Raw genomic sequence first — 24,270 nt, 5'->3', positions numbered from 1 at the left:
TGCCTCAGCCTCTTGAGTAACTGGGATTACAGGTGCACACCACCACGCCCAGCTAATTTTTGTATTTTTAGTAGAGATGGGGTTTCACTGTGTTGGTCAGGCTTGTCTCAAACTTCTGACCTCATGATCCACCTGCCTCAGTCTCCCAAAGTGCTAGGATTACAGGCTTGAGCCACCATGCCCAGCCATGCCTGGTTAATTTTTTCTTTTTTCTTTTTTTTTTTTTTGAGATGGAGTCTCACTGTCTCCCAGGCTGGAGTGCAGTGGTGTATCTTGGCTCACTGCAAGCTCTGCCTCCTGGGTTCATGCCATTCTCCTGCCTCAGCCTCCCAAGTAGCTGGGACTACAGGTGCCCGCCACGACGCCCAGCTAATTTTTTGTATTTTTAGTAGAGACAGGGTTTCACCCTGTTAGCCAGGATGGTCTCGATCTCCTGACCTCGTGATCCGCCCGCCTCAGCCTCCCAAAGTGCTAGGATTACAGGCGTCACTGTGCCCGGACAATTTTTGTGTTTTTAGTAGAGACAGGGTTTCCGTCTCAAAAAAAAAACAATCACATATATCAAGAACAAATTTTGCAACTAGCTTAGTACAAGGAGGTATGCTCTTATTTCAAGGAGTGAGTTAATTAGGAAGTAAAATCAGAAAAACTATTTTCCTGAGGCAAGGGAAGGGGAGGACTCTCTATTCAGGTGCCAGCCTTTTCCCATTCACCCGTGAATTAAGGTCATGTTCATGTAATGGAACCCACACTATTTTTTTCCTGAACCTTTAGACTTCTTTGGGAAGAAATAAAATACCGCCTATTTTTTAGAAATAAAATTCTTCGGCCAGGCCCCGTGGCTCAAGCCTGTAATCCCAGCACTTTGGGAGGCCGAGACGGGCGGATCACGAGGTCAGGAGATCGAGACCATCCTGGCTAACACGGTGAAACTCCGTCTCTACTAAAAAATACAAAAAAAAAAAACTAGCTGGGCAAGGTGGCAGGCGTCTGTAGTCCCAGCTACTCGGGAGGCTGAGGCAGGAGAATGGTGTAAACCCGGGAGGCGGAGTTTGCAGTGAGCCGAGATAGCCCCACTGCACTCCAGCCTGGGCGACAGAGCGAGACTCCGTCTCAAAAAAAAAAAAAAAAGAAATAAAATTATTCATTCTAAAGTCACTGTGCGACCATTTCTTTTTAAAGTTTTGTTCTTTAAAGGGACATTGATGTATCCATTAAAATATCACCTCAAATACCCCACACATATATGTAATTGTTATTTGTCAATTAATAATTTTTAAAGTGCTTTAAAGATTAAGCTCAAGGACAAATTGATGCCTAAAGTTGCTTTTTTAAAAGCCTCTAAGGCCAGGCACAGTGGCTAATGCCTGTAACCCCAGCACTTTGGGGAGGCCAAGGTGGGCGGATCACCTGAGTTTAGGAGTTGGAGACCAGCCTGGCCAACATTGTGAAACCCTGTCTCTACTAAAAATACAAAACTTAGCCTGGCGTGGTGGCAGGCACTTGTAATCCCAGCTACTTGGGAGGCTGAGGCAGGAGAATCACTTGAACCCAGGAGGCAGAGGTTGCCGTGGACTGAGATGGCGCCGTTGCACTCCAGCCTGGGTGGAAGAGCCAGACTCCATCTCATAAATAAATAAAAGCCTGTAATTGAGAGCAGTTCACCAAGGTGCCAAATCACCTTGGTTTCTTAGAATTAGTGCTTTTCCTCGCCTGTATGAATCTCTAGTTTTCTTACTTGCTAGTTGGTGTGTTTTTGTTTTCCAGTTGCCACATGGAACTGATGAAAACTGGCTTCAAAAGCTGTATAATAATTTTGTCAACAAGAACCCTTTGTTTGAAAAGCCTCGAATGTCGAACACATCCTTTGTCATCCAGCACTTTGCTGATAAGGTACTGTGAAGGTCTCCAGCAATGCTGTCGACCCCAGAACCCGCACAGCCTCCGGAAGGAGTAGGCAGGCCGGGAATGTTTCTGGTCAGATTCAGGTCACACTTAACATGTAGCTTTGATAAGTGTGTGTTTAACAGTTCCTGATTTGTTTTTATGATGACATACATGAGTTTCAACTGTACTACTTTAAAGACGAATGTGTTGTTAGAAGACCTCACTTCTGATTTTGAATTTACTGTGAATTCGTTAACCTCTTACCAGTTTATTTTCTGTATGAAATTGTGATAATGAAGACAGCGTAATTCTTTGCTATGATGAAAGCTGTATCTTTTTCTGAAGTTCTGTTTGATTAAACTGGACTATATTACAATGGCAACATAGGTTAATTCACGATGTTGATGGGTTATCTTCGTGCTTTTTTTCATCTTTTGTGTCTTTTTTCTTCTTTATATGTCTCCTTTTTCTTTTGCTAAACAGATGTTACTTGTCTGAAATGAAAAATTTTTGTTAAAATCGCGTTATAGAAAGCTTAGAAAACAGAAGGAAAAAAGTGCCATAACCACCTGTCCTAAATGCACATCCTTATTTGTTTTCCTTCCTTAAGGGAGCTCCTACCTCCTCCCATGTCCTGGTTGGGTGTTGCCTTGGTAGCCTGGCCCAGTGCCAGGGCTCACGGGAATGACTTGTGCTTGTCTGTGTTTATTGTAGAGGCTGGTGCTGTGAGTCAGAGCTGGTCACTCCCGAGTGACTGATGGTGGAGGGAGGGGACAGCAACCTGGAAAGCTGTGATCACCTTTGTGTGCTCGCAGAGGACTGTAAAATATTAAAATATAGGATTGGCCGGGTGCAGTGGCTCACACCTGTAATCTCAGCACTTTGGGAGGCTGAGGCGAGTGAATCGCTTGAGGCCAGGAATCTGAGACCAGTCTGGCCAACATGGTGAAACCTTGTCTCTACTAAAAAATACAAAAATTAGCCAGGCATGGTGGCACGCACCTGTAATCCGAGCCACTCAGGTGGCTGAGGCAGGAAAATTGCTGGAACCTGGGAGGTGGAGATTGCATTGAGCCGAGATCACGCCACTGCACTCCAGCCTGGCTGACAGAGTGAGACCCTGTCTCAAAAAAAAAAAAAAAAAAAAGTTAAGTTTTTAGTGCTTAGACTTTTTCAGACGGGCTCCTGAAAAGATGCCTATGAAATGAATGATCATATGTTAAATTATATTTTCTAGCTATTGTCTTATAATGTCAGGGTTCTGGTCCCATGGGAAAAGGGAGGGGTCGGGGGGGGAAAGACCAGACTCCATAAAAAGCACTTTCAAGGGTCTCTCTTTATAGGATGTAGTTTCTGTACATGTAAATTCTCTCACCTGCCACTTCCAGGAAGTCTCCCTTCGCAGAACTAGGCAGCGTTTGGGCTGGACTGTGGATCGATTGGTGGGAAGAACCCACACACACTGTGGGGTTAGATGAGGTTTTCAGTCTCACTGGCCAGGGAAATCAGGTCCTATTGAATGCAAGGCAGCTGAGCTTAGATGTAGGCACTCAGCACATCTTCCCTTGGTCCCAGAGTCCCCAACAGAGGCACCAGCTGCCTGTGACACTGTCCCCACAGATGCTCGCCCGGACCAGGACAGCTCTATATTTGCCACCTTTGCCTGTCTGGTGGCAAGGATAATTCCTTGCCTGGGGTACAAAGCAGAGGCCATGCCCAGGAACCCTCTTCCTCCAGATTCCAGCACTCTCCCCTATTTCCTCATTGTCAATTTTAAAATTAATTTTAATATATGTTTTTAATTTATGAAAAATATATTATCACATATTAAGATATACAATCCAGAGGCATAAACTACAGAGAGGTTGAATGTTTAAGCAGCCACCCTGATATGCCATGGTTTGAGGGATTCGAGAAGCCTTACTCATCAGAAAGGGCAGCATGGAGAAGTTTTCCAAGCCAGATTCAAGCAGTGCGAACGTTTACCAACTCTAAACCTGCTTCTATCCTTTCTACCACATTAATGTTGATTTAGGAAACAATGTCTGTTTGAACCCAGTGAACACCACTAAGCTTTTTCCTCCTCCTGGTGGCTTCAAAGCCAAAGGGAGACCTAAGTCAGGTGTTCTTGTATGAACTGCACATACCGCAGGGAGCAACGGGACCCCTGTGGCCAGAGGGAGCTGACAGGTGAGTGCAGAGTGATCAGCAGGCAGGTGAGAGATCCAGGTGGTAGGAGAGAAGACATACTCCCAGCTTATACATAATGGGGCTGCTGTGGTGACGCACAGAAAACAGACCTATTTTTGTAAGGGCGCCTCTATAGCCTTTTTATTAATCTTTCTTTAAAAAGAGATGAAACTTGTGCTTAGAGCCTGTATTCTTTGGCCTCTTTGGGAATAATTAATTGCTTCCTCTGTATAGGTAGAGTATAAATGTGAAGGTTTCCTGGAGAAAAACAGAGACACCGTCTATGACATGCTGGTTGAAATCCTGAGAGCAAGCAAGGTCTGTAAAGTCCTAGTGGTAACTGAAAGTGTTATATAATTGACATGGATCTAGATGTACATAAGGAAAGAGTAACGAGAGAGAGAGTGTGTGTGTGTGTGTGTGTAAACTCTCTGGACAGTGGTAACTTGTAGCTCACAGTTACAAAAAGATAACTACTATAAATCTACTACATGCAAAATCAGAAATCAAACATGCAGATGACAGGAAGGACAGCTAATAGAACCATTAAAAAATCACAATTCCAACCAGACGTGGTGGCTCACACCTGTAATCCCAACACTTTGGGAGGCAGAGGTGGGTGGATTGCTTGAGGCCAGAGGTTTGAGACCATCCTAGCCAAAAAGGCAAGACCCCCATCTCTTCTAAAAATACAAAAAATGTTAGCAGGGAGTGGTGACATGCCTGTAGTCCCAGGTACTTGGGAGGCTGAGGTGGGGAAGACTGCTTGGCCCTGGGAGGTAGAGGCTGCAGTGAGCCATGATTGCACCACTGCACTCTAGCCTGGGCAACAGAGCAAGACCCTGTCTCCAAACAAAACAAAATATGAAATTCACTCTGAGAGAAGATAAGACATTTAAAGAAATAACTGATATAAAGCAGAAGGTAGTAAGTGCTTTTAAAGAGGTACAAATACAAGATGAAGACGGTTCAGAGAAGTTGGGATTCGTTCATTCATTGTGAAGGGGGTGGGCCTGGAAAATATTTTAAGAGATTCATGGGTAGGGTTTGGATTTGCAGGGATGAGAATGTGGAGTAGGAGGGAGGAGATTGCAGGTGGAGACACAGAGTGAGCCAGGCACGGAGGTGAGAATAGTAGATGTTTCCACTTTCTGACACTTAGAGTGATACCCACATACAGACATTCACACACTTTTCTTCTCTGTTCCCATTCCTGGGAAAGAAGCCATGGGCCATCCCTAGGGAAGACAGTCCTCTTGTGGAATTGAGATTTGGCTGTAGACGTTGATGAGGTTGTTCACTGCCCACTAGTTTAGCTGGGTTGTTGTCACCATTTATGTGGCTTGTATGAGTGAGGACTGTGGATAGTTGTTTTTGGACATTGAGATCCTCTCTGTTCCTTCCAGTTTCATCTCTGTGCCAACTTTTTTCAAGAAAATCCAGCTTCTCCTTCTCCTTTTGGTTCAATGATTACAGTTAAATCTGCAAAGGAAGTCATCAAGCCAAACAGCAAGCATTTCCGGACCACAGTTGGGAGCAAGGTACTGAGAAGGTGTTTGAGAGTGAGGGTTCTAAAGGTAGGGCCAGGCCCTGGGGAGCCAGGGCACTCAGAGGACCTACATTCCAGGCCTGGACATGGATGGATGCTGGGGCTCTTCCAGTCTAACATGCACTCCACTGCAAAAAGTTCATCGTCGTCATACTTCCGCCTCCAAGGCAGCACGCACTGGAGCGAACCACACTTTTGCACAATAACATGGTTTATTCAGTTCTCTGCTGTCTGGGAGTATTAGTGTTTTGTCCAGAACGGTAGGACATGCTGATAAACCATAGTCATGGACTGAAACCTTTCATAAAAGGTGTTTATACGTGAGGTTAACTTTTCTTCCTATTGAGTAACTTAACAAGGTTGGGCTGTGTTTTACCGTGATATAAGCAGAAATTATTTCAGAGCCATGTTTGATCTCTAGCTTTGTTTCGTAGTTCCGCAGCTCTCTGTATTTGCTCATGGAGACCCTCAATGCGACAACGCCCCACTATGTTCGATGCATCAAGCCAAATGATGAGAAGTTACCCTTCGAGTAAGTGTTCTTATGCAACTCACAGTGAAGATGCGGGGAGGCAGTTGCTGCCATAAAGTTCGAGAATTTGCTTCCAGTTGTCTTGAGATTCACCCTGTGTCTGGGTTTTTTTAGTGATTTAGAACAATGCTGCCCTTTACATAAAATGTTAGCTCAGCCCCTCTGGTTAAACCCCCTCATCTCCAGGGCTCAGCAAAAGGGCTAGATTTGAAAGAATCTTCTACAACTAAAGTTTTTGCAACTGAGCCAGAACCTGTTACTTGATTAAAAGAAGAATGAGTATGTGTGTTTGTAGAAGATCGTGGAAGGTCGGAAGATTTGTCCCCACACGTGATGGCATGAGGCATTAGGCTTGCTCTCTGGGACCCCACGGAGGAGACCCAATGCCTGTGAATATAAGATGTAACGAGTCCCTTGTAGCTTACTAGAGCTGAAAGAGGTGCCTAAAGGGGGATGAGCTGTCTACGGAGGTGGTGAGTGTGTCCGTGGGTCACCAGATGGGTGAGACCTAAGCTGCAGAGCCACCTGTTGGGTGTTTTGTAGAGGAAATTCAAGCATCAGTGGGTGCTTGGGCCAGGCGAGCTAGCACATTTCTTTCCACTTGGTTGTTTGAAGCTCAACTCAAAGGCCGGTTCCCTCAAGGCCTTCTCCCTGCCACTTCCATCAGAGTCAGCTGCTCCTTTATATCCCACTGCACCTTTCTGGACTGTTTTGCAGAGGTGCTATTTTTCTTGGTCATGCAATAGAAACGTACTAAGTATCTGCTGGGTACCTGGCACAGGGTCACAGTCTAGGCAGGTCTGCTGTGCCTGCTTATGGGCATGTTGAGCAGTTACGTTGGCTTAACACATGATAACATTGTCTTTTTTAAGATTTGACTCCAAAAGAATTGTTCAGCAGCTGCGAGCCTGCGGTGTTTTAGAAACGATTCGCATTAGTGCACAGAGCTACCCTTCCAGGTATGTTGTCCATCCTTGTTTTGAGGGGAAAAGTAGCCAACTTCAGAGCTATGCTGAGAACCAAGGACATGGCTGCCATGATTTTTGTCAAACACTTTTGGCTTCTGTCAAGTGCCCCGAAGATTTTCCCACTGCCCTGTGGAAGTCCAGAAGAGACTGAGAAATAGGCTTTGTGGGGGACGGAGGCCACCACCACCTCCTCGCCCCATGACTGCATCTCGGCTGCTGGTGGCGACCCCGCTGCCTGCCTGGTGTGCTGGGGAAGACGCTGACTGGGAGAAGGAGCACGACTGCTGGGGCAGACAGTTGTGCTCAGGGTGGTCTTGGTAGTGTCCCAGGCAGGCAGGGTATCAAAGATCAGTGCCTTTATCCTCAGGACAGATTCCACCACCCCCGCCCTGTGACAACAGTGGCAGGTAAGGCAGTGGCATCCCCAGACACAACGCGCTTCCTCTGACACGCCTGGCTTTGATCCCCTTTGATTTTCCAGGTGGACATACATCGAGTTCTACAGTCGATACGGCATTCTCATGACCAAGCAAGAGCTTTCGTTCAGCGATAAAAAGGAGGTGTGCAAGGCGGTTTTACACAGACTCATTCAGGTCAGTTTCCCCACCTCCTGCGATCGTGGTCTCCTTCCTGGAAGCACGTCTCCCAAACATGCTGTTTTATCTTTGTCTCGGACGCTCAGGACTGTAATCATGAACACCTGAGAGGAGAGAAAATGTGCCCGGAGCATCTGTCTGCTGAGGAGACCGCAGCAGAGCGTTCAGTGGGCCATGAGTCCCTGTTAGGGACCCACATCCGAACCCTGGCCTCCCCAGTGTCCTTGTGTCCTGCTTTGCTCTCCCACGATCTAACCCAGTCCTCTGTGGACCAGGCTTATAGGATATGGGCAGCTGGGGTTGTCGCCAAGCCACATGGGCTCCAGGCATGGTACCCAGTGTGGATTGACATCATTGCTGCAGTGATGAGTTGTGATGGGAAGGAGATGGGAAGTTACAAGGTCCAGCAAAAGGGATGGTGAAGAGAACCCAAAATGAAGACAGAAAACCAAACTTCCCCGGTTTCTTCTACTCTGATGTAGAGACCACGAGTGAACGGCTGAGGTTCTCCAGCAGCCCAACTGAGAATCGCCACAAATGACACCCCCCTTCTCACCACAGATGGATTCCTCAGCCTAAGTCCCATTTCTCCCTCCAGGGTGACTTTAAACAAACAAAGTATACATTTCTAGATCACGATGTGAGTTTTTCTGCCTTAAATGTCAAAATCACAATATTTCTGGCACCTTTGAATCCCTAAAGGTCTTTTCCAAATACTGTACTATAGAAAATCTGAAAGATTTTAATTCTAGCTATATCATTTTTCTCTTCCAGGATTCTAATCAGTACCAGTTTGGTAAAACCAAAATTTTCTTCAGAGCAGGACAAGTGGCTTATTTAGAGAAACTTCGATTGGATAAACTGAGGCAGAGTTGTGTTGTGATACAAAAGCACATTCGTGGCTGGCTCCACAGGAAAAAATTCCTCCGGGAGAGACGAGCCGCCCTGATAATCCAGCAGTACTTCCGGGGTCAGCAAACTGTGAGGTGCGTTGGAATCAAGGAACACATGTGGAACTGTGGGGCTTTCTGTGCTGATTATCTCCAGGGGGAGGACCCATCAAGGACAAGGGACCCTTCTCTTGTGACCAGGGTGCAGATGTGCAGGGGTCCCCTTGGTGGCCATGAGCACTGGGGCAAGAAAGGTTCATCTCTCAGGGGCAGTAGTGCTGGCTGTGCCTGGTATCTATGTGGTGAGCCGACACCCAGGGCCCTGCAGGGAGGAAGCCCTGGTGAGAGTGTTACTAAGGAGAGTCAGGGTTCTGGAAGCTCAGGGAGAGGCCCGGGGCCCCTTTCTTGTGGGAACTGAAAATGCCTAAGGCCAGCAAGGCCCAAGTGAAGATCCAAAGGACAGATGTCAAGAATAGCCAGCGATCAACCTGCCAGCAACAGGTGGGGTGCACCATGGCAGAGGGGGTCCCTGGCAAGGCGTGGCAGCAAACCAATCGCAGAACCCCTGAGCAGGAAGACCACAGCAGCCCCAGCCAAGCCAAGGGCTGAGGGGAGGGCGATCCACCAGCTGTACTGATCCCACCTGCCTTGAGGGGTCCTGAGAGTCCACATGACCCTGCCAGCCCACTGAAGGACCACGGTCGTTTCGGGACTTCCAGGGCTTTGGCGTACCTGCTGGAAAGCACAAGACCAGGGTGCCCCTAGATAAACTCTGTGTTTCTCTCTGCCTGCCCTGCCCCTACTTGGGATGCTGTGAGGATGCTTGAGAAGGCCGGTGTTTAGGGTCAGGCTGCATCTGCAAGCCTGACTTCTTCCTGAGCTGGAGGAGACCAGTGGCAGCCTCTGGCCTTCTCTGCATGACCAGCGTGGTGTGACACACGGCTGGGCTGGCTCGCCCTCCTGTGCTTCTGGGCCCAGTTGATAACAGCAGTCTCTGGGGAAGGAAACCACAGTTATCTTCCCTGCCAAGGCTATGCTCGCTTCCTATTTGGGGCTCACCAGGGCCTGATCATCCTGCCCTGCTGGCCTCTTGCCTGTCCCATTCATTCCGTCCCACTCCTGCCCCCAGTTTAGCTCACAGCATCACCTGCCTTGTACTCTGATGGCACCGTGCTCCACCTCCCACCTCCTTCCCATCTTCCTACATCAGAGCCTGGTTGAGCGACTGGCCTGCACCTGCCTTTAAGGCCCTTGTTTCCTACAGATTAGCATTCAGTCTCTGACGTGATATTCAAAGGCCTCCATAGCCTGGGTGCATTCATAAGAATGGAAGCTCCATGAGGGCAGGGGCCACACTTGTCTGGTCATCCATACCTGGACCTAGCATGGTGGCTGTCATAGAAGGTGTTCAACAAATATGTTTTTAAAATAACAAATGGTGCCCATCTATTTTTCTAACCTCATTGACGTCTAATTTTCTTCATCCATCTTATTCTAGTGATTCCAAACAAACTCCTTTTTTCAATATTTCAGGCACTGCAGAGCCTCCATGCCTTTACTCATGCTGGTCCCTCATCCTGAAAGCCTTTTCCAGCCTTCACTGTGTACAGACATCCTACTCCATCATGGGCTGGTTCACGTATTAGCCTTCCCCAAGCAGAATAACTGTTTTTTCCTCTCTCACTTACAGATCTAGTTAGTTGGCATTTTATTTTTCTTTTTTCTTGGCCATTTATTAGTCTTTCTGTATGTGAGGTTGTAAATTCTAAAGGCAAGAACATTATCTTCACCTCTAGTCATTTAGACAGGGGCAACAAACTTTTTCTGGAAAGGACCAGATGATCACTATTTAAGGCAGTGGGGTCTTACAGTCTTTCCTGCTGCTGAGGCATGAAAGCAGCCATGGGTGATACGTAAATAGTAGATATGGCTGTGTTTCAGTAAAGCTTGGTAAGGACAGGTGGTAGCCATCGTTCACCAGCCCTGATCTGGAGCCTCCAGCCCGATGTCTCCCATGAATGAATGAGGATGTGAATGAGCAAGTGCAGCGCCAGTGCACGGTCTCGTCGTGGTCTCTGTGGGTACCTGAGTGGAGGCGAATCGATTGGCCTGAATGGGAAGCGTGTGGAAGTTCCCATGTGGTTCTTCAAGGAGAGGGAACTGGGGACTGGCCTCAAGTAGTCATTAGAATAAAAAAACCGCTCACAGAGTTTAACATGGAGAGGTGCAAAATATTTGAACCTTCCTTACTAAACACATGCTAGCCAAGCTTGCAGCTGTGTGATGGAAGTTGATGCTCTGTGGATAACAGACTCACTCTTCATCCTTGTTAACCAAGGAAAGCTATTACTGCAGTGGCCTTAAAAGAAGCCTGGGCAGCCATAATCATTCAGAAGCACTGCCGCGGGTATCTTGTTCGCAATCTGTATCAGCTGATTCGCGTGGCCACCATCACCATCCAGGCCTACACCCGAGGATTCCTGGCAAGGAGGAGGTATCGAAAGGTAAGGCCAACCTCTCTCTAGAGGAGGGGAGGGTGTATGGACCTTCCTTACTGAGAACAAAACGGGCCAGGGAAAGACTCCACTGTGGGCAATCTCACTTTGTACAAAGTGTCAGCCAAGCCAGAGAGGAGATTCTTCCAGGTGCTGTGGCTCAGGCCTGTAGTCCCAACTGGACATCAGGGAGCTGAAATGGGAGGATTCCTTGAGCCCAGGAGTTCGAGGCTGCAGTGAGCTATGATCATGCCAGTATACTCCAGCCTGCGTGGGCAACAGAGGGAGACCCGGTCTCTCTCTCTCTCACGCACACACGCGCGCGCGCACACACACACACACACACCAGTTGCACTGTTGTTTTCTCTTTCTCCCAATTGGCCCCAAAGAGACCACACCAAAGGAAAGTACATTTTAAGCCAATAATGTGCACCTAACAGACCTTACCTAAAGCAGAGACTGGGTGGGGAAAGACACTTAAAAGATCAGCACACTGGCCGGGCGCGGTGGCTCACGCCTGTAATCCCAGCACTTTGGGAGGCCGAGGCGGGCGGATCACAAGGTCAGGAGATCGAGACCATCCTGGCTAACACGGTGAAACCCCATCTCTACTAAAAATACAAAAAATTAGCCAGGCGTGGTGGCGGGCACCTGTAGTCCCAGCTACTCAGGAGGCTGAGGCAGGAGAATGGCGTGAACCCGGGAGGCAGAGCTTGCAGTGAACCAAGATCGTGCCACTGCACTCCAGCCTGGGCGACAGAGCGAGACTCCATCTCAAAAAAAAAAAAAAAAATTCAGCACACTGCCACCCCACAGACTGTAGAGAGCTCTCACAGCCTGATGAAATGGCCAGGGTACCCAACTCCAAAGAAACAAATTCAAAGTAATATAAAATTGAACAAGTTTTCCACATACGCTATTCAAGATTTCTCCAGCACTAATACAAAGCACAATGAGATGGCTCTCTTAGAGGGAGCAGCTTTAGACCCAGAAAAGGGTGATGAGATGAGTTTCATATGGCAAAAACATAATTTTCTTTCTTTCAAGGAGGCAGGAGAGCAGTAAGTGTTCACTTCAACGTAAGGGATGCATGATCCATCGTGTGAGTGGATGGGAAAGGGGTTGAGATAGGACAAAAGTTTGGTCTCAGAGATTTCACAGTCTTAATTTGGTCACTTCTGATGAAAAAATAAAGTTGTCCAAAGACACCTTAAAGCTGAAAACCTGAACAGTATATTTTGGGGGTTTCTTTCTGGCTAACTCCTGGAATCACCTTTTTAAAAAAGAAAAGTATTTATTTTTGAGACAAGTCTCACTCTATTGCTCAGGCTGGAGTGCAGTGGCACAATCATGGCTCACTGCAGCCTCAGCCTCCCAGCCTCAAGCAATCCTCCCATCTCGGCCTCCTGAGTAGCTGGGACCACAGGCGTGAGCCACCATGCCCAGCTAATTTTTCTTTCTTTTTTTTTTTTTTTTTGGTAGAGAATGAGTCTCTTTGTGTTGCCAAGGCTGGTCTTGAGCTCCTGGGTTAAAGGGATCCTCATGCCTCAGCCTCCTGAGTAGCTAGGACTACAGGTACATGCCACTACCCCTGGCTAATTTTTAAAATTTTTTTGCAGAGATAAGGTATTGCTATGTTGCCTAGGCTGGTCTTGAACTCCTGGCCTCAAGTGATCTTCCCTCCTGGGCCTCCCAAAGCACTGGGATTATAGGTGTGAGCCATAAACCCGACCCTAATGCAACTGTTTTGATGCTGAATATGACAAGTATCTTTTTGAAATAACTAGTCTCTCCAAAAAAGAAAAAAGAAAAAGAAAAGAAAAAAAGTTATGGCAGAGACCACTTTCTCGGGACACGGATTTCTCATACCTTTTTTTTACCAACAATAGTAAGACTGTTTTAGAGAAGCAGTTGGGGTCCAGTTTATATTTCACAAAACCTTGTTTTAAAGATGCTGGAGGAACACAAGGCTGTGATCCTGCAGAAATACGCACGGGCGTGGCTGGCCAGACGCAGATTCCAGAGTATCCGACGATTCGTGCTCAATATTCAGCTTACTTACAGGGTCCAGCGTTTGCAGAAAAAGCTGGAAGATCAGGTAGGTGCTCCTAGTGCATCTTTTACATTTACTTTTTCTTACATGGCTGTAGTTTGTTCTGGAGCAGTTCCTTAGCTGTGCCATTAAAATGTATGCCCATGTTAGGAGGTTCAGCTTACGTGGACCACCTGAGCTAGGAAACAGACATACGCTGTAAAGGGTTGCTGCCTGTGGTGGTGTAGGTTATATACTGCGCAAGTATGCCTACCTCAGGGCAGGTGGGGCTGAGTCCAGCCTGGCTGCACTTGCCAAGGCAGGTGTCCCTGTGCGAAGCTGTGTTGCCTTGAGGCAAAGGTAGCTCCTCATTTGCTCAGAGATGCTGTCTGCATGCCAAGCGTGCTGCCTTGGGATGACATCAGCTCAGAGGAGCTGCCATTTCTCATTTCCCACAGGTGCCTTAGGGTCTAGCTGCAGCCCTGCCTAGTTTGGGAAGACTCCCCATACCATTCCCACTGGTATGAAAAGAAACATCCAAGGCCAGGCGTGTTGGCTCACGCCTGTAATCCCAGCACTTTGGGAGGCCATGGGGGGGCGGATCACCTGAGGTCAGGACTTGGAGACCAGCCTGACCAACATTGTGAAATCCCATCTCTACTAAAAGTACAAAATTAGCTGGGCGTGGTGATTCATGCCTGTAATCCCAGCTACTCGGGAGGCTGAGGCAGGAGAATCACTTGAACCCGGGAGGCAGAGGTTGCGGTGAGCCAAGATCGCGCCACTGCACTCCAGCCTGGGCAACAAGAGCAAAACTCCATCTCAAGAAAAACAAAAGAAACATGCAGCTGGGCACGGTGGCTCACGCCTGTAATCCCAGCACTTTGGGAGGCTAAGGCAGGTGGATCACGAGGTCAGGAGATCGAGACCATCCTGGCTAACACAGTGAAACCCTGGCTCTACTAAAAATACAAAAAATTAGCCGGGTGTTGTGGCGGGCACCTGTAGTCCCAGCTACTCAGGAGGCTGAGGCAGGAGAATGGCGTGAACCTGGGAGGTAGAGCTTGCAGTGAGCCGACATTGCACCACTGCACTCCAGCCTGGGCAACAGAGAGCAAGACTCCATCTCAAAAAACAAAAAAGAAAAGAGAACATCCATATGCTATGGAACACACAGTGTCCAGATCCGTAAAACTCACTCCCAGGCCTGTCTCCACTAATCCTGAGGCTCTCCTAAGGATTTAAACTTAGGGCTTTAAACTTAACCCTAAGCTGTACCACAGGGGTCCTGAACGAAAAGGTGAGTGGGTGAACAAGTAGACTTGGCGTCTGATGGGGTTTCCCTCAGTGTGCTGTTGTGTAACAGGCCTGCATGCTACACAGCTTGTGCAGAATAACACTTAACAATAGCTGCGGCTGGCCAGGAGCAATGCCTGGTGGGAGTCCTGACGCTGCCTGAGCTCTGTCCTAGGTATGTTAGTTTGCTGGGACTGTCATAGCAAAGTATCACTGACTGGGTGGCTTAAACAACAGAAATTTACTGTCTTACAATTTTGGAGGCTGGAGGTCCCATATCAAGGTTTTGGCAGGGTTGGTTTCTTCTAAGGCCTCTCTCCTTAGCTTGTAGATGGCTGCCACTTCTGTCTGTCTTCACGTGATCTTCCCTCCATGCCTGTGTCTGTGTCTTAATCCCCTTTTCTTCTAAGGATGCCAATCATATTGGACTAGGGCTCACCCTGAGGGCTGGTTTTACCTTAATTCCCTCTCTAAAGACCCTGTCTTCAAAACAGCGATATTCCTAAGTTCAGGGGTTAGGACTTCAACAAATGAATTTTGGGGGGCACAGTTCAGCCTGTAACACTAAGGTTGTCCTGGTTCGCCAGAATTGGAAACTTCTCACATTAAAATAGCCACCAGTTTGGGAAGACATGGACCCAGCAAGATCTGCCATACTGTTTCACCACAGAGAAGATGGTAACAAATGTCAGTGCAGTGATAAGTGTGATCAGCGTAAAGCAACCTCTCAAATTTGGATGCCATGTCAAAGGCTATGAGAATTAAATGGAACAGCATCTTTGCTTGGATAAACCTCTAAACATCTGAATTTTCTTTTCTCTAGAACAAAGAAAACCATGGGCTGGTGGAGAAGCTGACCAGCCTGGCTGCTCTTCGAGCTGGGGATGTGGAAAAGATTCAGAAGCTGGAAGTAGAACTAGAAAGAGCAGCCGCCCACAGGCGAAATTATGAGGAGAAGGGGAAGAGATACAGGGATGCCGTGGAAGAGGTCAGCTGCGGGCATGTGAGACGGGATGGAAATACGTGGACTCTCTGTGGAAAAGATGAGCGCTGCAGGCTTTTCCTATGAAGTGGATTTCTGCAGAGCAAATCAGATTTTGCTATCAACTTCCATTACCAACGGGAGCCTACATTTTAGGAAGAGCGAGATCAGAGGATTAGAGTCTAGGGGAAGGGAGGGGGTTAATAATGAGAGAAATGCAACATAGGTTTTCTCTTTCGAGTTTTGCAAAGTGATGATAGGCCCAAAGAGCCCTGGCTGGCTGCTTCCCTTTCTTCCAGGATGACCTTGGTCTCCTCTCACTTGTCCTTAAGGTCTATGCCCTGGAAACATCTTCCCCTGAACAGCGATGCGAAGCTAGAGTAGGGTTTTCATCTCTGGTATAGTGAAAACAGCAGTCAGCGTAAAAGCCAGATGCCCTAGATTGAAATCTTGCCTTTGGCTGGGCAGCCTTGGCTAAAGTCCCTTACCCTTTCTGAATTTTAGTTTCCTCATGTAAGAAAATGAGAATAACAAAAAAGGACTGACAGAATTGTTATGAGAATAAAATCATCAGATGAAATACTTTAGCCAAATGCCTACCATAAGGAATTTTAGTTTCCTCCTATATAAAATGAGAATAACAAGAGATTGACAGAATTTTGTGAGAATAAAATGGTCAGATGAAATAAGTTAGCCAAATGCCTATGGTGAGTCCCTGCAAAAGTGTGAGCTAGTGTGTTCCAAGAAGGTGATCTTTATTACCATCCACTCCGCTGCAGTTTGGGTTTTTTTTTTTTTTTTTTTTTAGACAGAGTCTCGCTGTGTTACCCAGGCTGGAGTGCAGTGTAGTGGCACAATTGCGGCCCACTGCAACCTCCGCCTCCCGGGTTCAAGCAATTCTCCTTCCTCAGCCTCCCAAGGAGTAGCTGGGATTACAGGCACACACCACAACACCTGGCTAATTTTTTGTATTTTTAATAGAGGTGGGGGTTTCACCGTGTTGGCCAGGCTGGTCTCGAACTCCTGACCTCCAGTGATCCACCCCCGCTTGACCTCCCAAAGTGCAGGGATTACAGGCGTGAGCCACTGCACCCGGCCTCTGCTGCATTTTCAAAGTCCTAGCACCCAGGGTTGGTGGATTGGAGGCCCAGAAGACATCTCTTTGCCCTCCCCATGCCCCGGTGCTGGGTGCACCAACACTGCTGCCGTGGGCATCGCCAGCTGCCAGTCACCATCAGTCAGCACCACGGGCCTGCTGCCAGCCCAGCAGACACCTTACCAGGAGAAGCCGAAATGATAGGAATTCTGCTGCGCTCACACATCCTTCCTGAGTCATAACAGTTGCAAAGTGTGAATCCCTTTACGCCATCAACTGCGTAATCATAGCATATTCGATATATAAAGTCCCCTGGCTATTGAGAAGCTCAGCAAAAGGAAGAGGTATGTCCCTGACATTGAGGAGGTCTTGGATGTGTCCTTTCTCCTTGTTTCAGCCCTTGCTGGCCAGGTCGGGAATAGTGTCACCTTTGAAGTCATGTTGAGCCCTTGCATGTGAAACTAATGGCAGCGTCCTACAGTGGGCTGGTGCTAGCTGTTATCTATGGACAGGAGCTGAGAAAAAATAAACTAATTTAAGAATATACATCTTTTTGCCAAGAAAGGCAATGGTGACAGCTTGAAGTGAGGTTTTCAAAAAAGTTTGTTTTTCCCCCTTCCGTCTGCTAGAAGTTGGCAAAGCTTCAAAAGCATAATTCAGAACTGGAAACACAGAAAGACCAAATACAGCTGAAGCTCCAAGAGAAGACTGAAGAGTTGAAAGGTAAAGCTCGGGGGGCACAAATCCAGACAGTCACTGATGTAGTCACTCAGGAAACAATACTGGGGTGACCAGTTTTAGAACCAGGGGTCTCTGGTGTACACTTAGTTTAGTGAGACAATTTTTGCTCACAAGGAATAGCCATATTTAAGTCGTGGTAACTTTGCCCTACAGATTCGTCTGTTTTATTTCCGTCTGGTGTCAGACAGCACAGCAATTCCTCTCTGTGCCTGAGAACTTCCTGGGCCCTTTGCAAAGTGCAGATGGTCGGACCATGAGCCCAGAGCTTTTGCATCAGGAAATGGGTGTGTGTCTGTGTGTGCACATGGGTGTGTAGTGGTGTCAGAGGTGGTTCAGACATCTAATTTTAGAAAACTTTTATGGTAATCCTGATGTGCAGTCAGAGTAATGCTGCGGTCATGTTTGGTGCTCACCAAAGATTTGCAGAAAAAATTCAGATCTGTCAGAGTTACTTAGCCTAAGTAATATCCATGTCCTCTGCTACTGTCCTGCCCTGAGTGAAGGGCAGACCCTGGAACCAGTAGGTATCACTTCCTTTAGGGGTATGGAACAGCTATGCTTAGCCTAGCTCTATACATTTGAGCTTTTTATCTCAAATTCAACTTGACAATACTTGCTTGCTGTATCCCAGAAAAGGCAACAGGCAACAGAGCCTGGCGGTCCCTGACCAGATAGTTTAAATCACCACTGTCAGTGATCTTGCCTAGGGATCTCTTCCTTGAGCTCCAACATGGGGGCAGCAGGAGCACGAGGGTTCAGGCCTGGGGATTCTACACACACCTCCGGCCCAGCAGATGGTGGATACCATGGGACCCAGAGGAGCGCAGAGCCCTGGGAGTTCAGAGCAGAGAGTGGGAGGAGCGAATGTTGGTGAAGAGGGAGTAAACAACCTGACACCAGGGCACTGGGGCAGGAAAGGCTGTGCCGTCCTGTTCCAGGTAGTGTGTGCCCTCCACCCCATCTCTGTAGGGCTGATGGTGTGGGCACCGGAGCCATGCGAATGTCAGAGATGAACAGGAGCATGTCAGAGGTCCGGGAGTAAACCTTGAACCTGAGTTAGGAAAGGGTTTCCCCATCTCCACCCTTTTTATTACAGCACACTCCTCTTGGGTGGTGGTTGTGGGTTTTTTCCTCCCAATTTCAAGTAGAATTTCCCACAAAGGCATTTAAATTCTCAGGAATATAACCTGAAAATTATGTTTCTGAGACCATGTCATGTTTGGATGAGTAATTTTATATCCTCTTCCAAAAAGCCCATGAAAACTTTCAACGTAGTATTTATAAACTGCTTATCCTGTGCGCCTCCCCCCTCCTGGCAAACAGTGTTTTGTGAACAACACCAACCTTTACCTATGCTTGTGACCTAAGACCCAGAGATGCTATCAAATGCTGTTTCCCCTTTTTGAGATTCTGACTTAACATGGACATAATCCCGTTCCCCTTGAGAAGTAAATCACATTCGAGCAGCTTCTTTAGCCCATCTGCAAATGGCCCAAGATGGTAAGCACTAGAATTAAAGCCAGTGCTTTTGGTTAATTGAAAATTGAAGTTATATCAAACGTGTTGGCTTCTAAATTAAAGCTTGAGCATTTTCCCCAGTATTTCCTGGCTGCCTTACAACGTTCTGAAGCAGTCATTTTGATTCAGAAACATTTGGCACTATGTTAGACAAACTATTAAACTGTTGGCTTAAAAAAAAAAGTAATTTGGAGAATCGCTATCGACACTGCACCCCGAGGACTCCTTCTGGGGCGGGGCTCAGAGGTGAGGTAGAGCTCAAGGATGAGATGTCAGCTCAGTGCAAACAGGAGCATTGCCGTTTGAGGGGCTGCATTGCCTTTCTCCCATTTTGATGATCCCTGTGGCATACGGGTGTGTTGGGAATGTGGGGTTGTCACAGCCATGGAATGTCCTGCCCCTCGGCCTGCAGACTTTGTGTTTGCAACTCTTGTATTTCAGTGTTAACAGCTGCCTTTTTGTACTTCCTCTTTCCCAGACATTGAATTATTTTCTTGGTTGTCACAGATGAGTGGTTCTCAGCTTTGCTGCTGCCTCACCCCCAGACATTTGGCAATGTCTGGAACCAATTTGGGTTGTCACAACTGGAGCAGAGGTGCTACTGGCTTCTAGAGGGTAGAAGCCAGGGATGGGCAGCCCCCTCTCCACAGGAAAGAATTATCCAGCCCATAGTAGCAATAATGCCAAGACTGAGAAACCTTGTCACAAATGGATCATTTTCTTCCCAAATGGTTTCTATTTATTTTTAATGATATTCATTGTCTCAAAGCCAATATATCTATTTTAATAAATAACAGACCAATAAAAGTACTATAAATGAAACTATTTATTGATAATTCCAACTTGACAAATTTGTGAGAATTATTATTTTGAAACCCCCTCATCCATATTTCTTGTTTATAAAAAATGATCTATACTCTCATTGTAAGTCCTATTAATAATAAACATCACATGATTGTCCTGATATTCTCACTTTCTTAAACATAACATGAAACAATCAAGGCATTGATTTGGCAGACATATCTCAAAAAGCATTCTCTTTTTACAGAAAAAATGGACAACCTCACCAAGCAGCTCTTTGATGATGTACAAAAGGAAGAACGGCAAAGAATGTATGGAATCTAGTTTGCCTTAAAGCTACTTTCTTTCTTCTCTCTGTGCTGTTTTATATTTTCCATCTCAGTTTGCATATAGGAGATCACAGATACAAGCAAGTGGGGTGTGACTATCTGTGATATAGGAGATCACAGATACAAGCAAGTGGGGTGTGACTATCTGTGATATAGGAGATCACAGATACAAGAAAGTGGGGTGTGACTATTTTTAGAGATTAGAGATTTATGAGAGCTAAGTTCCACAATGTGTACTATCAGATACTGAACACATTCTAGAGTAGTCCATAAAGCTTCTGCTGGGTGGGCACAGTGGACCACCAGGAACTAATTACTTTCTTTCTCTTTCTCTCTCTCTCTCTCTCTCCTTCCTTCCTTCCTTCCTTCCTTCCTTCCTCCCTCCCTCCCTTCCTTCCTTCCTCCCTTCCTCCCTTTCTCTCTTTCTCTTTCCCTCCCTCCCTCCCTTCCTTCCTTTCCTTCCTTCCTTCCCTTCCTCTCCTCCTTTTCTTTCTTTTCTCTTTCTTTCTTTTCTTTTTTTTACTTTATAGCAAAGAGTGCAAAATTCAGAGACTACCACCACCTTCAACTTCCACCAAATCCAAGCATTAAGATTCTTGCCTAGGAAGTAAACCTCCCTCCCTTCCTTCCCCACCTATTGTACTTGTTAGTTTGTCTTTTACTCCAAGAGATAAGGTAAATAACGCACCTCACAGAGATTAAGGCAGGTGCCTGACCTTGTACTGTACCAGCCTACCTTTCCTATCTCAATAGCAAGCCCTTTGCTAACCTCCAAGGACTCCAATCTGGGCTTCCCTTCTCTTAAGTCATCAAAGGTTTTTAGATCTCAAAGTTGGGGTGCATGGCAGGGTGCTGGAAAGAGATAGAACATTCTTGGCACATCTCTTTTGGGGGCTAGAAAGCTCAGGTCTGCCTGTGGTGGTAGGATACAAAACTTTCCCAAGCAGTGAGCAGGACAGCCTGGGTCTGGGTGAGGAAATAGGATTCTAAAGAGAGGAGGGAATATCCCAGAATCGCTCCAGGAGTTAACAAATATATGAAGTGTTTCATGATCCTCCATCAGTTTTTAAATATGTCTAATTAACTCATTTACCTAGAAAAATATAATTGTCGATGAGTGTTTAATGTGAGGAGAAGAGCTCGGCTCTTGGCATCTGCCCACGTGCAGGGACCACTTGGGAGTGATCATTTCAAGCTGGGGGTTTGGGGAGCCAGGCTGAGGCCAGGTCATTTTGGGCTGTTTGCAGTCCTAACTGGGTCAGGGCAAGGCAGGCCAGTGAAGGGAGTAAAACTCTTTACCCTCTCTAGGCCCGTGTTCTGCTTCCTCGTTAGCACTCATCTGTAGCTTGGTTTAGCCCTTGGTCAGCCAAGTGGGGAATTCTTGGCCCCTGTCACAATTCTCAGGAGGCTCCAAGAGGCCTGCAGTCTGTGAGCACCCTCCTGACCAGCTCAGTCTGTGGGTCTAAGATACTTTTCACATAAGACTTCTGGGCCAGGTGTAGTGGCTCTTGCTTGTAATCCCAGCACTTTGGGAGGCCTAGGCGGACAGATCACCTGAGGTCAGGAGTTTGAGACCAGCCTAGCCAATGTGATGAAACCCCATCTCTACTAAAAATACAAAAATTAGCCGGGCGTGGTGGCAGATGCCTATAATCCCAGCTACGCGGGAGGCTGAGGCAGGAGAATTGCTTGAACCCGGGAGGCGGAGGTTGCAGTGAGCTGAGATCGCGCCACTACACTCCAACCTGGGTGACAGACCTTGTAAAAAAAAAAGGAAGACTTCTGGTTGCAGTTTTCTTTTTCAAAGGCATTTTACTGGCCTCTTGGGAGCCCTGCAGTTTTTTTAAAAACCTGGAAACAAAGTTTGTTAATATCTGTAGAAAAAAGAGGCGATGTGCAGTGGCTCACGCCTGTAATCCCAGCACTTTGGGAGGCCAAGGCAGGCGCAGATCACCTGAGGTCAGGATTTTGAGACGAGCCTGGCCAACATGGCAAAACCCCTCTCTACTAAAAATACAAACATTAGCTGGGTGTAGTGATGGCACCTCATAATCCCAGCTACTCGGGAGGCTGAGGCAGGAGAATCACTTGAACCCGGGGGCGGGGGGGGCGGTGGAGGTTGCAGTGAGCTGAGATTGCGCCACTTCACTCCAGCCTGGGTAAGAGAAAACTCCGTCTCAAAAGTAAATAAATAAATAAATAAAATCTATAAAAAAGAAATCAACTTTATTGGGAATGTGGCTCTCTTTCTCAGAGTTTTTCCCTTTGTGCTATAAAAGCAAGTTATAAAAGGAACTGAGATGACAGCTCAGCAAGTAGAATGATTTAGTAAACTCAGAGCTTCTGGCACTGCTTCAGGGCCCCTGTGGGCTGTGTTGGGCTTGTCTAGGTTATGTATCTCTTTTCAATTATTTTCTTAGTTAATCATCAAATTTTTAATTGAGCAACCTTCTAGAGCAGTTGGATTTACACGCACTTTTGGGCACCTGGATTTGCTGCCATTTATTCTAGAATTTTTGAAGGACTAGACACCTGGACATATCAGATAGCTCTATTGTTTAGGATCAAACAAACTCCCAGCAGGATCCTTGGAACGAGGAAGGAGTCAGGACTTCGCAGAGCACGCCAACGTATTCTCTGAGGGAAAATGGCCCTTCCAGGGGACTGCATGGAACCCTGGGGGATTGGGAATACAGTGTCCCAACAACCAGTGTGTATTTTAAGTTCAGGCTCCCTATCCAGTGTCCCCTGCGCGTGATCTTTGTAAAGCTACACCTTTCAGATCAGGAGGTGTAAGAAGTTGCCTTTAACCTAAGGGAAGAGGAAACAGTTTGCTAAAAATAAGGCCATTATCTGCTGGAACTGTCACAGTAGGTCCTAATTAACTTGTTTCCTCTTGTTGTTTTCAAAATGATGTATTCTAATTCAAAGTAAAGACTGTAGAAACAATTCTAAATTATTTTCTTTTTTTGGGGGGGTGGGGGGTGTTGTGGGGAGGGTCTCACTCTGTCATCCAGGTTGAAGTTCAGTGGCATGATCTCAGCTCACTGCAGCCTGGACCTCCTGGGCTCAAGCGATTCACCCACCTCAGCCTCCTGGGTAGCTGGGACTACAGGCGTGCGCCACCACACCCGGCTAATTTTTGTATTTTTAGTGGAGATGGGGGTCTCTCTTGTTGCCCAGGCTGGTCTCGAACTCCTGGGCTCAAGGGATCCGCCCGCCTTGGCCTCCCAAAGTGCTGGGATTACAGGTTTGAGCCACCACGCTCAGCTCTAAATTATTTTCTTCTTTTGCTGCCTAGGCTTCTTGAAAAAAGTTTTGAACTGAAAACACAAGACTATGAGAAGCAGATTCAGTCTTTGAAAGAACAAATTAAAGCTCTCAAGGATGAGAAGACGCAACTCCAACAACTGGTAGAGGAGGAGCACGTCACTTCTGATGGCTTGAAGGCAGAAGTGGCCCGCCTGAGCAAGCAGGCCAAGGTAGAGCTGCTCTCACGTTCAGCCCTGCCCTCTGGTTAAGTCATTTGATTGCAATTCCAAGTTCCCACAGATTAGACAGCTAAAAGCATCTGTGTAAAGGCCACAGGCAAATAGAGCCTGATTCCTTAGTCCTTCCAACTGTGAACCTCCAGGCTGCCTTTGATTTAGCAATCATTGTATTCCATAAATTAAAAGTCAACTTTCTAACTTTTTTGAAATTACATTTATGTAAAGTTATTTAAATATGTTGATGTAGAGAATACTTCCAAATTAGACTGTAAATTGAGGTGAATCCTTATTATATAATCCATCACTATAAATCTATAAACACCTGCATTAAAGTTAAGTTACCTTATTATCAAAATATTTCATTTAAACCATTACTAGAAAATTTACAAAAACAATTATCCAATGCACAGTGTGTGAATGTAGTTAATAAAAGCATATTGTACATTCAAAATTGCTATGAATAAATCTTAAATGTTCTCACCACAAAAAATGACAAGTATTTGAGGTGATAACATGTTAATCAGCTGAATTATTCCACATTATAGTCATAAATTATAACATCAATAAAGCTATAAATTGTCAATGGTAGAAATTTTTAAGTAAATTTTTATAAACCTGAGAGGGAAAAATCACATCGAATTTTTAAAACTGCATAATCATGGCCGGGTGCGGTGGCTCAAGCCTGTAATCCCAGCACTTTGGGAGGCCGAGACGGGCGGATCACGAGGTCAGGAGATCGAGACCATCCTGGCTAACACGGTGAAACCCCGTCTCTACTAAAAAATACAGAAAACTAGCCGGGCGAGGTGGCGGGCGCCTGTAGTCCCAGCTACATGGGAGGCTGAGGCAGGAGAATGGCGTGAACCCGGGAGGCAGA

General features: G+C 46.6%; 1 protein-coding gene across 1 annotated transcript in view; it reads left to right on the top strand.

Annotated features, from left to right (window-relative positions):
• The window catches only part of MYO5C (myosin VC), a 107,267-nt gene that overhangs the window by 42,221 nt on the left and 40,776 nt on the right, over positions 1–24,270 (top strand). Inside the window, exons 13-25 of the mRNA XM_017886111.1 lie at positions 1,768–1,893; positions 4,312–4,395; positions 5,484–5,618; positions 6,061–6,158; positions 7,031–7,117; positions 7,608–7,719; positions 8,497–8,708; positions 10,951–11,116; positions 13,059–13,205; positions 15,259–15,423; positions 17,143–17,236; positions 19,821–19,884; positions 23,204–23,384. Coding sequence (XP_017741600.1) covers positions 1,768–1,893; positions 4,312–4,395; positions 5,484–5,618; positions 6,061–6,158; positions 7,031–7,117; positions 7,608–7,719; positions 8,497–8,708; positions 10,951–11,116; positions 13,059–13,205; positions 15,259–15,423; positions 17,143–17,236; positions 19,821–19,884; positions 23,204–23,384 — 1,671 coding nt within the window. The remainder of the gene's footprint in view (positions 1–1,767; positions 1,894–4,311; positions 4,396–5,483; positions 5,619–6,060; positions 6,159–7,030; positions 7,118–7,607; positions 7,720–8,496; positions 8,709–10,950; positions 11,117–13,058; positions 13,206–15,258; positions 15,424–17,142; positions 17,237–19,820; positions 19,885–23,203; positions 23,385–24,270) is intronic.

This window comes from Rhinopithecus bieti, unplaced genomic scaffold (genome assembly GCF_001698545.2).
Source record: "Rhinopithecus bieti isolate Rb0 unplaced genomic scaffold, ASM169854v2 scaffold_14454, whole genome shotgun sequence".
Lineage (NCBI taxonomy): Eukaryota > Metazoa > Chordata > Mammalia > Primates > Cercopithecidae > Rhinopithecus > Rhinopithecus bieti.
This window is presented reverse-complemented; position numbering and strand designations above follow the sequence as displayed.